The sequence below is a fragment of the Uranotaenia lowii genome, chromosome 1 (genome assembly GCF_029784155.1).
Source record: "Uranotaenia lowii strain MFRU-FL chromosome 1, ASM2978415v1, whole genome shotgun sequence".
NCBI classification, from domain to species: Eukaryota; Metazoa; Arthropoda; class Insecta; order Diptera; family Culicidae; genus Uranotaenia; species Uranotaenia lowii.
In genome coordinates this window covers 215763739-215776073 of record NC_073691.1, presented here as the reverse complement: position 1 = coordinate 215776073, position 12335 = coordinate 215763739, and the positions used below count along the sequence as shown (strand labels likewise).

Below are 12335 nucleotides of genomic sequence, written 5' to 3'. Positions count from 1 at the left end.
GTTTGAAGTTCATTATTCAACCTCTCATCTCGGGAAATGTTTTTCGCGAAAAAATGTAAGTTTCTGTCCATAAAATTGGGATAGGTTTTATGGAACATTATGGAACTGTTAAACTAAGCAGTAAAAGGCATCGCTATTCATAAACAAAATTTAAGATCTGGATACAACTAGGTAAGCTTGTTTTTGTAGAATATATAAACCTCTCCATTGGAAGTTGTTTTTCACTAAACTCTGCTCAATCGCCTCGACAGGCTAGCTACAGCTTTTGAATAACCTGAAAAGATGATTGGAATATCGGTAGCCACGATTGTTGCAATTGCTATTGCCGGAACCGTTCACGGAATCCCACTTCAAAAGGAGGTCCCAGGAGAGAACTGTCGGAGAAAGATCGATTCCGTTTTAGAAGCCAGATCTGAGTGTGACTACTTCGCATTTCTTCCATTGGAAGTCTCCTACATCAACTGGAACGAATTGGTAAGATAAAAGTATTTTTTATCAATGCGTTGCAGACCTAAATCTACGGTTATTTTTCAGAGCTACCTCGGAGAAATAAGTTCGACTTGCTGCGAAAGTGTCTGCTCCTATTGTTTCCGCTACCTCGATGGTGTTGTGACACCATCTGATGGTTTTTGGGAATCCACATACACGTCAGAAGGTCCTGTTGATTCTATGGAATCCACATTCCCTCCCACAGAAGGTTGGACGAGTGAAGACTATCATTCAAATGATTATTTTCTCATCTAAGACTAAGATCTGCTGTGTATCTATGTATTAAAAATATATTTCACACAAACGATCTAAGAACTACAATTGTCCGGAAACGGTTCCGAATCGAATCCATACAAATTCCCCTGAAGCCACCATTCTGTAACACCGAGTCGTATGGGCCACATTTCCATGAAGCTGGAGTTGAACCGATTGCGCACAAACCCGTTCGGTATCAGATCATCCGGTCGTTCGAACTCTATCTGGGTGAAGTATTCACGCTCGAAAATGTGATTGCTGGTGCTGTAGTCGAAGTGGAGTGTGATACTGCCCGGTTCTGGAAGTGGACCGGAGCTGAGACGCCACGAGTACAGCAGCTTATCACCTGTGGGAAGTTTTCCTGTTGTTAAGCCGGAGCCCGTGTGTTTAGATTAAAAAAAAAAACAAACAAACCTGCACACCGGCTACCGAAAGCTACACTTCCACTTTCAGCGGAGTGGTTAAATACTCCTAACAGAACTATGACTAACAGTAACTTCATGGCAAACAACTTTGCGCAACTTCCAGAATTGAACTGATGCTAATTCGATGCGAAAAATAGTTGATTCACAACTCATTCCGAGCTGTAATCTTATCAATGCGGCATGGAAATCGATAAAGTACACCCAAAATCGTAACGCTCAGAATCAGGGCATAACTTAGTCGATTTTTGGCCAAAGTTTTTTTTTTCGACATAACACCAGATCTCGACCTTTTATGTATTTCAAAGTCATTTGGCATTAAAATTTTAATTTCGATTTTTCCGATTACCTTTGCTCCCCTCTTAGGTGATTATTGAGGTCACAACACAGTGCTTCCAAGTGTTAAAATTTGGACAACGATTGCTAGTCGGCAGATCATCTGCGGCGGTGGAGGAAATCTACCGCAAACTGAAACGCGAAGCAGGAAGGATTGGGTTGATGATTAATACATCCAAGACGAAGTATACCTATGCTGGCCTGCGGATTCAAGACCGACCTAACCCGCTTGTCCAGTAATAACAAGGTCACGACCTGGAGATAGTCAAGGACTTTGTCTATCTCGGCTCACTGGTGATCCCAGACAATGACACCAGCCGCGCGTGAAATCCGGTGGCGAATGATCAGTGGAAGTCGTGCCTACTTTGAACTCCACAAGCAATTGCGGTCGAGTAGACTTAGCCCTCGCACGAAGTGTAACCTGAAAACAAAGCTCATTAGACCAGTTAACCTCTACGGACACAAGACGTGGATATTGCTCGAGGAGGACCTGCGAACACTCTAAGTATTCGAGCGACGAGTGTTAAGAACCATCTTTGGTGGCTTCTAGGAGAACGGATGTTAGAGGCGAAGGTTAAACCACGAGCTTGCGCGACTCTACTGCGAACCCAGTATCCAGAAGATGACCAAGGCTGGACAAATACGCTGGATAGAACATGTTGCTAGAATGCCGAACGACTGTTCTTCAAAACTGGTGTTGAATTGAGCGAATAATGATGTGGAATGATTTGCGATTGTTTGAATGCGGATGCAACACAGTTGTTTTTAATTTTCAGATTAATTTGGCTGTGTTAATTTATATCATTTTGTTGGCCCGTTTTTTTTTATTTTGAGTGATAATCCTTTCAAAACAGGTTATGCTATCTCAAAAAGAGGTTAAAAGTTTAAGCGTGTATACATTCTTCTCGATTGTCGAATCATCTGTCACCTAGTTTTATCATGTCTACATTCACTGTTCCAATAAAACAGTTTTTCAACTTGGCTTGAACGCTAGATTTTAAAGCGCATTGAGCGCATTTCTGGTCGCATTTTTAAACTGGTACCAAAGCTTTAATAAAAACAGGAAAGTATGTGTTTTATTGAAGCTTTAACAATATTTGGCAACTTTTTTTACGACATTCTTAATATAGTGTTTCATTCAAGTTTCAGTAAAACTTTCAGGGCTCTTTTAAAACACACGATAAATGAAGCATTTCCTATGTTACAATAACCGTTTATAAATTGGATGCCATGGAAAAGTCTTCACAAAACAATATTAAAACTCAAAAAAGCCATTTGGCTTAATCTGTGTTACTTGGGAGGGGCGCAACGAGCGAGGTGGATAGACCAAGTGGAGCGTGATTTAGCTATGTGGGATGTTCAAGAAATTTCATTTTTTTATGAAGTTCGAAACTCAAAAAATTGAGCTTGACGTTTGCGAAACTATGAAATATTGTGAATAAGTGCTGTGGAATACACATGTTGCGTATAACCTCGCTGTTGTTGTTGGTAATCCACCATGGGTGCACGGATTCACCGCAGTTTCTGCCAAAGTATGGGTTCACATGCATTCCTTAGATTATTAGGTTCGACAAATTTCCAATGCAGCGCGCCACCATACCCGGACCCCATGGCTTCGTATGAACTGTTATGTGGTGAATGTATTGCGTGTGTTGATGTAGGTATATTTTGGAAGAACGAATCAATCAGGTGGGCTAGTTTACTTACAGGTATTCCGGCATCCTGGCCAGCTGGCAACTGATTGAACATTCCAATTATATAGTCAGTTATATAATGAAACACATCTTACCTGTCGGCCCGCTTATGGGATTCAAACCCAAAAGTTTTTCTTGCCGATACCGGGAATCGAACCCGGTACGCCTGGCGTACCAATACCAGACTCGCGCCAACCTATCCACTAGACCACATCGGCGCTTCTAATTGCGTATAACCTCGCTGTTGTAAGCAAAAATAGATTCGAGTTTTCAACAAAGCGTTATGTCCGTTTGAAAAAAAAAAAGACTCTACAAAATCTTTTACTATTCTCTTTGGGACCAACATCATCATTTGAAGATTTTGAGTAGTGTTCACAAGAAAAAATCCTGTAAACTTAATGAACACAAAGAACGAATAGAATCATGAAGTTTCAATATATAAATATGTTATTTAATCTTAAATTGACACGTAGATCATCACCAACAATGTTCAGAAATAACTTAGATAAAATCTCGCCAAACCAAAAATAAAAAATCTTCGCTCTAACCCCACCCCATCTATAAAATAAATCATACATCAAAACTACCCATTTCCCCTCCCAAAAATATCGCGTCTTTGATCTTTTGTCCGGGACAACGATTACCTTTTTACTCCCACATCGACCGTGCAGCAAACAGTGATTTGAAATATGATCCATTTGGCCGGAAGTGTTTTTGCTTAACTGCCTGGTATCGGAGCACAATTGGAGGCTTACATCCTTGCCTCTCGTAAAAAGGACCATTTCCATCTCCACCCCAACAACATCTCAACTCAACCTACTAGCTAGCCCCAGGGTCCGGACCGGAAGAGTATTTTCACTTTCCGCTTCGCTGCTGGAGCTGGGTTGGCTTGGCTGCTGATAATCGGCTGCTGAGTTCGACGGCGGCGGCACCCAAAAACCATACGCGTCTGACTGTCTGTCTGTCTGCGTAGATATATATTACATTTTGTTCGCCACGTCAACTTTGATTACCGGACGGAAATGAGGGAAAACCGTGTACTGAAAAAGCATCCATCGCGCCACAGTCATTCGGCTACCGAGAGGAGAAAAACATGACTCATGACAGCGTGAAAATTGTACCGGAGCAGATGGGTACGGCGAAAACGGATTTCTGACTGTGCTTAGTTTGTTTTATTTTTCTCCTCAAAATAAGAAAGAAAGCGGGAGAGAACTGGAAAATCGGATAAACGAAGGGCACGCTGGATTTGACACAGATCGAACCATTTTGGGGAGGCCATAGGGCGCCGTTGAGAGATGTACAAGATGCTCCTGCCCTGCCTGACTTATCTTTTTTCCGTCTTTCGTTCGGTTTCCTGAGTGCCAAGATTTCTTTTATCTTGCTGCACACACAAACGAAAGAAAAAAAAAAGTCGAAGCACAAATAGTAATGTAGAATCGAGTGGAGTAAATGTGCCATTACGATATTGAATAGAATCGTTATGGGCTGAGGAGTTCACCATTCGGTAGTTGACCTATTTTTATGGCCCGAAATGCTAGGAAGGGGAGGAAATGATGAGTGCAAATTGAAAGCTTCTTAATGCCTGGGAAGGACGAGCTGATAAATTATCGTAGCTTGTTGTTTGCGGTATTTTAACCATAGGGAGTCGATAAATCTAAGCTATAAGAGGGCCAGATTGTAGAAATAATGAGCGTATTGTAAGATGCTGTAAGATTTCCGAGTTCGTAATCGTAGAATGATTTAGTACCGTCAAACGGGGCATCATGCAACAGCAGGGTTAGGTGCGACATTTTGTATACCACAACACTTATTCAATTTTGATTTTATTATTATTTAATTAAGTTATCATTTAATGATAACAAAATGATCATGAAAGCATTAAAGGGAATCTTTCAATCGCTTTGATTCTTTAGAATTATTCAATCAAGTAGGCTCACAATACATATTAGGCTGAAAATGAGGAGGGATAACCGAAAAAAAGGTCATCACTTTGAGCGAAGTTTCCGTTACTTTGACGTATCCTGATTTTTATTACAAAAGTTCCTGACTTTCGAAAATCTTGGCAACCCTGCTGGTGACCGCAGACAATGATACCAGCCAACAGTGATACAAAATAAAAAAACTTGGCAAAAATTCTTTTTGATTGAAGATTGTATGCGGAAAGTTGAAAAAAAATAAGGATTTGATTTTTTTTAAATGTTTATTATACCCACATTTTCACTTCAGCAATGGTATCTAATGCAGTTCCTAACAAACCATTTTTCAACACTTTCCACAAATGAGGCAAAATCAGGATTATTTTCAAAAATCAGGGAAATTCAATGGCTTATCAGGTTGTCAGGCTGAGCCTCGAAAAACAGGCAAATCCTGAAAAATCAGGCAAATCCTGAAAAATAAGGCACATTGGCATCACTGGTCACCAGTGATCCAAGATAGACTAAGTCTTCGACTATCTCTAGCTCGTCGCCGTCGATCGTGACCTTATTATAACTGGACAAGCGGATTCGGTCGGTCTCGGATCCGCAGGCCAGCATATACTCCGTCTTGGACGTATTTATTAACCATTAACCCAATCCTTCCTGCTTCGCGTTTCAGTTTGTGGTAGATTTCCTCCACAGCCACATATGATCTACCGACTTTATCAATGTCATCGTAAAAACAGATAAGTTGACTGGACCTGTTGAAAATCGTGCCCCGCATTTCACCCACTGATCGTCGAATAACACCTTCCAGGGCCACGTTCAGTTATGCCGTGACACCAACGACTGTCCATGAGGTGATGCCTATCGGATAGTCATGGGTCCCGTACGATTGACACCAGCGCCGAAGGGCGGATAACAGTGGAAGAACTTCGCGAGATCGCCAAGTCTCTCCAACCGGGGAAGGCCCCGGACCGGACGGCATTCCGAACGTCGCAGTGAAGTCCACGATCTGTGAGTTCCCCGATATGTTCCGGACATCGTTGCCACGATACGTGGCGGAACGGGTGTTCCCTGACACGTGGAAACGGCGTCCTTCTGCCAAAACCGGGAAAGCCTCCAGGAAACCCATCGGCGTATCGGCCGATCTGTCTACTGGATACAGCGGGTAAGGTCCTGGAGAAGGTGATTCAGAACCGACTTCAGAGATACACTGAAAGCGAGAGCGGACTCTCGCAAAAACAGTTTGGTTTCCGTCGAGGTCGCAGCACTGTAGATGTCATCCGCTCGGTCATCGAGGTAGCGGACAGAGCCAGGCTAACCAAGAAGAGAAAGTTCCGCTTTTGCGGAGTGGTCACTCTGGATGTGAAGAACGCCTTCAACAGTGCCAGTTGGACAGCGATTGCGTCGTCGCTCATCCAAATGAGGACCCCGACATATCTGTATAGGCTTGTAAAAAGTAATTTCCCCAACCGCCAACTGCAGTATATGACCGGCGAGGGTTTGCGAACACAAGAGGTTTTGATGGGTGTTCCACAGGTGTCAATACTCAGCCCGGTTCTGTGGAACATCACTTACGACGAACTCCTACGAATGACCCTCCCATCGAGAGCTGAACTCGTAGGATTTGCAGATGATGTAGTCCTCTTGGCGAAAGGCTTCTCAACAGCGGAGGCTGAGCTACTGGCCACGGTAGCTATCCAGGCAGTGGAAAGCTGGATGCATTCCAAGTGCCTGCGTCTAGCCCACCACGAGACCGAGATGGTGCTAATCACCAACCTGATCTCACCTGTAACCGTTGGTCACAAGTTATGCTTGTGGTCTCCGACCCAAGTATAAGTTAGGAGCATTTTCAATTTAACCCGTTTTGCAAAACAAGTCAAGGGCTGCAATCAACTGTGATCTAATGTCGATAGGTTGGTGTCTTCGCTGGCAAGGTCGACATTAGTTACAGGGGCACACTCGCGGGGGAAGAAGTGTATTCCCAACGGTGTGAGCCAGGGTGTTTAAAGGGGTTGAGATGCAGATGGCGCACCAGTATCCCTTTTGACATATCAAACTATTTGTCCGTTCCTTTTTAAATTCCTATCCGCATAGCCTCCAACTTATCAAATGAAACAAGAGTCATTCTTTCTGGTCGTGACTTTCGAGTGAAGTAGAGTGCGCGCCGTTTTTAGTAATTGTAGGTTTTAACATGTGGTTTTTGTAAAAAGTGAAACTTGTTGAATTTGTGGTTTATTTCTTATAGGAAAGGGCACAATTGTTAGCTAATACTTCGCTCAAGGCAATAAGCCAATGAAAGGGATCAGAATTTGTGTGCGATTTAAAAAGTTCTGTTACGGTTAGTAAAATCGTGAAACATAACCTAGAAAGAATTATTAAAAGCGAATTATTTATAATTATAGTCTAACAGTTAAAGTAAAATATAAGGGCTAACAAGCAGACAAAACAGAGAACAAGAAGGAGAACAAGTTAAAAGCAGAAAAAAGGTAAAATTTGTTAAAATAGTTTGTTAAATGTTATTTATAATTACATGTGTCAAGTGTGGAAAAATATGGCTTTGAGGGTGTGTCTAATTGTTTCGCCAGGTCCAGCAAGGGCCTTTTTTCTCTTATTCGGACAAATTCCGAACCAGTTTCATCCATAGGGGATCTCGGATCCAAGCCAGACGGGTCAGCGGTAGCAAGATAGCACGTGGTCAACATCTATACTGACCAGGGTGCACGGCAAGCGAACACCAGGAGCGGCCGTTAGCTACGATCGCAATCCCTAGAGTACTGACTTCGTCTAGATCCGGGCCCGCTAGATTCTCAAATCAGCATCTCGCCAAAATATGAACCCTCGGATTTGAGAATACCGGTTAAATGCATGCCATCGAGGGAAGTGCCCAGCCAAGACGTCAACATTAAAGAACCCAACACACGCAAGTAGACACATGAAAACCCTAAATAAAGCCATGTATATGTATTCAAAGAAGTTAGACGGGTTCAAATCTTCCTAGAGAAATAGCTCACTTTTCCCTAAGTTTCACTATATTTTAAACGCGTAGCGATTTCGGAAGGAACACACACCCCTCGTCACTGGAAAGTCGATCAATGGTTTGACTATTCCTGACACCCCTAGAGTGAAAGTTCCATTTCCCTATAACGGGTACTCATTTGCATCTCTTTGCGGGGCAACATATAATGGGTTCCTGTTGGTGATATGTTTCCTCTCCTAAAAGTGGGTTAAGGTACATTCACAGATAAGCGACCTTGAGGTTAGCAAGACTAGTTTAGTCGAAGGTTACACACCCCAAACAGGTACCATTGCAGTTGGACCGTGCAAAATCGTGTCCAAACGAGCAATGAAGTACCTAGGGGTGATGATAGATTATTATTATTATTATTATTAAGTTTTATTCATCGAACATTTTGTTTTAATGAATTATCTATACTAAGGATCTATACAAAACAATTAGATAACACGAAACAATGAAGACTGGCGTACTCGGTTGATGAATCGGCTAGATGGCTCCCCCAATTGATGTAGATGCTCAGCAATCTGGAACGTACGCATCATTGCACTCACTGGTTCATTATGGCCGTAGGATGTTCGGTGGGTTCGATTCGATAGCAAAGAGTGATGACGTAACGTCCTCGAAGGAGCATTGAAGTTGATCATTCCTAGCAGGTTTGGCGACTGAATTTCTCCATTCAGTATTTTTGCGATGAATGATGCCTGTTGAGTTTTTCGGCGGCGTTCCAATGTTTCTAATCCCAGAAGCTGGCACCGGTCGGAATATGCGGGAAGGTTTTCAGGATTACGCCAGGGTAGATGTCGTAGAGCGAATCTAACAAAACGCTTTTGTACACGCTCGATTCGCAAAATCCAACATAACTGATAGGGAGCCCAAACAATTGCAGCATGTTCTGTAACTGACCGGACAAGTGCGCAGTAGAGTGACTTCAAGCACAATGGGTCTCTGAACTCTCGTGCTACTTTGGAGATGAAGCCAAGCTGACGATTCGCCTTTCTTATAACTGAAGTTCGTTGACTATCGAACGTAAGCTGAGCATCGAGGATAACTCCAAGGTCGTCAACTTCAAATACCCTGTCAAGGCGCTGGTTATCGATGTTATAATCATATAAAATTGGCGTTTTCTTTCTATGGAATGTTATAACGGAGCACTTGGAGACGCTGACTGATAGCTTATTAAGTCTACACCATTCACCAAAGTGATCTAGTAAAGATTGAAGGTGTGCACAATCGACAGTGGATTCAACTGGAACGAATAGTTTCAGATCATCAGCATATCCTATTTTGGTTCCAATTTCCAAGCTAAGGATCAAGTCGTTGAAAAACAGAACAAACAGTAAAGGTCCCAAATTGCTCCCTTGCGGCACGCCAGATCGGTTAGTAAATGGAAATGATATGCTATCACCAAATTTAATCCTAATACACCGCTCAGTGAGGAATGATTTCAACCAAGAGATCATGTTGTCATGAATACCGAGCTTAGCTAGCTTAGCGAGTAAGATTCCGTGATCGATCGTATCGAATGCCGCTTTGATATCGGTGTATATAGCATCGACCTGTTTTTTTCTTTCCATTTGGTTCAGACAAAACGAAGTGTACTCTAAAAGATTGGTACTCACCGATCTGCCAGGCATAAACCCATGCTGTTCAGCGGCAATATAATGTGAGGAAGCGCGTAAGAGGGCTTGACTTACAACAATTTCAAAAAGCTTGGATCCTGCCGATAAACTCGTAATGCCTCGATATTGCTTCACATTTCGTCGTTCGCCATTTTTGAAGACAGGAAACATGAAGGAATTTTTCCAATAATCCGGGAATTTACGTTGTTGAAATGATCGGTTATAGATTTGGGCTAGCGGCAACGAGAGAGCTTCGATGCATCGACTGTAAATAACAGCCGGAATTCCATCAGGTCCAGGAGCAAAAGAGCTTTTCAGTTTCCTTGCGGCATTTTCGATGAGCCTTTGATCTATCTCGAAGGTGTTGAAATCTATAGAATCCGCCGGGACGTGAAACGTGGCATCAGAGCACTCAGTTTCGGAAGAGACAGTGTCCAGGAAGACCGCCCGAAAATGCTCAGCAAATAAATTGCAACACGTGTCTGGAGAATCAGCAACAGCATCGTTGTAAAAGAGTGAGGTAGGTAGGGAGCTCGATTTTCGTTTCGAATTTACGAAAGTCCAGAAACTTCGAGGGTTCTTACGTAAACCAGATTGTACTCGCAGAACGTGGTGTTTGTACAGTAATGCATTGAGTCTGCGGTAGGCTGTGCTTGCTGCTTTAAACTGTTGTTGAGAGTCTACCGTTCGATTTTTCCGAAGCCTTCGTAAACATGCATTTTTTTCGCGTCGAAGTTGTCGCAGACTGGGCGTGCTCCAAGCAGGTGTAACAGGACGTTTAAATCTGGGAACATGCGAATTCAACCAAGTACCAATCAAATTGCAGAAAGTTTCAGTCATAACGTCTACTGATGCGTTGCCGAAAACTGCATCCCAGTCAATGCTGTTCAAGTACTGTAAAAGCAGCGAAAAGTCCGTCTTCCGAAAATTTAACGGTCTACTCCTACGATCCGAAGTGTTTGGCGAGGAGTTACTTGCCAACACAGCAGCTGGTAAATCGAATGCGACAGGCGGGTGGTGCAAATCTACAGGAACCAGAATGTCAGGGGCATTTCTTATTTCAATTTGTTCGTCACTCAGGCCAAAAAACAAATCAAGTGTCCGTCCGAGATGATTCCTGATAGAGTTGAGTTGGATCAGATTTAACGAATCAGTTCCATCGATCAAGGATGCGGCGGCGGCGCTTAAGGCGGCAACATTCATTAGTTTAGCACCTGTTTCGCTTTCAGTCCACATCAAACGAGGTTGGTTATAATCGCCACATATCAAAACTGACTCATCAGCAGTAGCACGGTTACACAGTTCACGTATAGTGGCCACGTGGGACTCGATAATGTGAACACAATTACTTTTGTCAGGTGGCACGTAAACAGCACAGAAGAGTATGTTTTTTCCATTAATTGAAGCAGCAACACAGACTTGTTCCAGGTCAGTCCCACATTCCGTGGTCACAAAGCTGCTTGGATGGCATTGTTTAATGGCAATCAAAACACCGCCAAAGCATTTTTTTGTACTGTTACGCGAGCTGCGGTCGCAACGGAAAACCGAGTAACCATTACCGAAAAGTTGGGCCGAGTTGAATGAGTCAGTCAAACCAGTTTCTGTCAGAATAATGACATCGTAGCTGCACTCGATGGTCGCAAGGTAAAAGTCTTCTGACTTGGCTTTACGAGCCATGTCGACTACGGGTGCAAGAGAGCGGCAATGGCCACGGCCGCACTCACACGGATGATGCCGAACTCCTCGGCAATCCGAAGTAGTAAAAGGAGGATCCTGGCAAGTGTGACCACATCAATTTGCCGTACGAAGCAGCGGTCTGAAGGCAGGCCCTGGGAAGAAACTGTAACCTGCAGCGACTCAGCAGCGTTCAGCGGCTGATGAGCATGCGGGTTATCAGCAGATACCGAACCATATCGTCCGAAGCCGCCTGTGTAGTAGCGGGTGTCATGCTCATCTCGGATTGCTTGAGGAGGATGTCTATTGCTACGACAACAAAGACACGCCCAACGTACGAGATCTCGCTAATGAGGACTCGATGTCTAACTGGTAGCAGCTGTGGGACAGCTCAACGAGAGGAAGATGGACCCATCGTCTGAACCCCCACATGGGAAGCTGGATCGGAAGAAGGTACGGTGAAGTGAACTTCTATATGACGCAAGTCCTGACTGATCATGGATGCTTCATGAAGTACCACTACCGGTTCGGACACGTGGCTTAGCCATATTGCTCAGATTTTGGGGACGTAGAGGAAACACCCGAGCATGTGGTGTTTGTCTGTCCGAGGTTTGCGGCGGTACGTACTTCACTATTTGCCGCCTGTGGGCCCGACACGACAGCAGACAACGTTGTACAGAGGATGTGTGCGGATTCCAACACTTGGCATACGGTCAGCGATGGGTTCACCCGGATCATGACTGCCCTGCAGAGGAGCTGGAACCGACGGCAGTCTGCTCACGGTTTAGGATGACTCCATCGACGGGGAGCATCGAGTAGTGTGAGGCCGATCCCTTGAGCCCCCCGGAGGTCAGGGGTGCGCCGCGATTGTGTGTAGGATACCCCAATGTCGAGGGGTATCCGAGTAG

General features: G+C 43.9%; 3 protein-coding genes across 4 annotated transcripts in view; 1 reads left to right on the top strand and 2 right to left on the bottom strand.

The window, feature by feature from the left end:
- LOC129747744 (tubby-related protein 4) overlaps positions 1-12335 on the bottom strand; it is an 81155-nt gene that overhangs the window by 31896 nt on the left and 36924 nt on the right. The window lies entirely within an intron of this gene.
- LOC129747753 (uncharacterized) lies at positions 239-796 on the top strand. Its single transcript, XM_055742105.1, has 2 exons — positions 239-474; positions 535-796. Exons 1-2 carry the CDS (start codon positions 283-285, stop codon positions 742-744), a joined length of 402 nt encoding a protein of 133 aa, XP_055598080.1. The 5' UTR covers positions 239-282; the 3' UTR covers positions 745-796.
- Positions 561-1274, bottom strand: LOC129747763 (uncharacterized). The gene is made up of 2 exons (XM_055742116.1): positions 1159-1274; positions 561-1090 (listed from the first exon to the last, which is right to left on the bottom strand). Exons 1-2 carry the CDS (start codon positions 1244-1246, stop codon positions 798-800), a joined length of 381 nt encoding a protein of 126 aa, XP_055598091.1. The 5' UTR covers positions 1247-1274; the 3' UTR covers positions 561-797.

Excerpts from the sequence above, each read along its gene's own strand:
- LOC129747753 (XM_055742105.1), top strand. The coding sequence starts at position 283 with ATGATTGGAATATCGGTAGCCACGATTGTTGCAATTGCTATTGCCGGA. Across the intron at positions 475-534 it reads ACATCAACTGGAACGAATTG|AGCTACCTCGGAGAAATAAG; the intron begins GTAAGATAAAAG and ends GTTATTTTTCAG.
- LOC129747763 (XM_055742116.1), bottom strand. The coding sequence starts at position 1,246 with ATGAAGTTACTGTTAGTCATAGTTCTGTTAGGAGTATTTAACCACTCC. Across the intron at positions 1,091-1,158 it reads TTTCGGTAGCCGGTGTGCAG|GTGATAAGCTGCTGTACTCG; the intron begins GTTTGTTTGTTT and ends AACTTCCCACAG.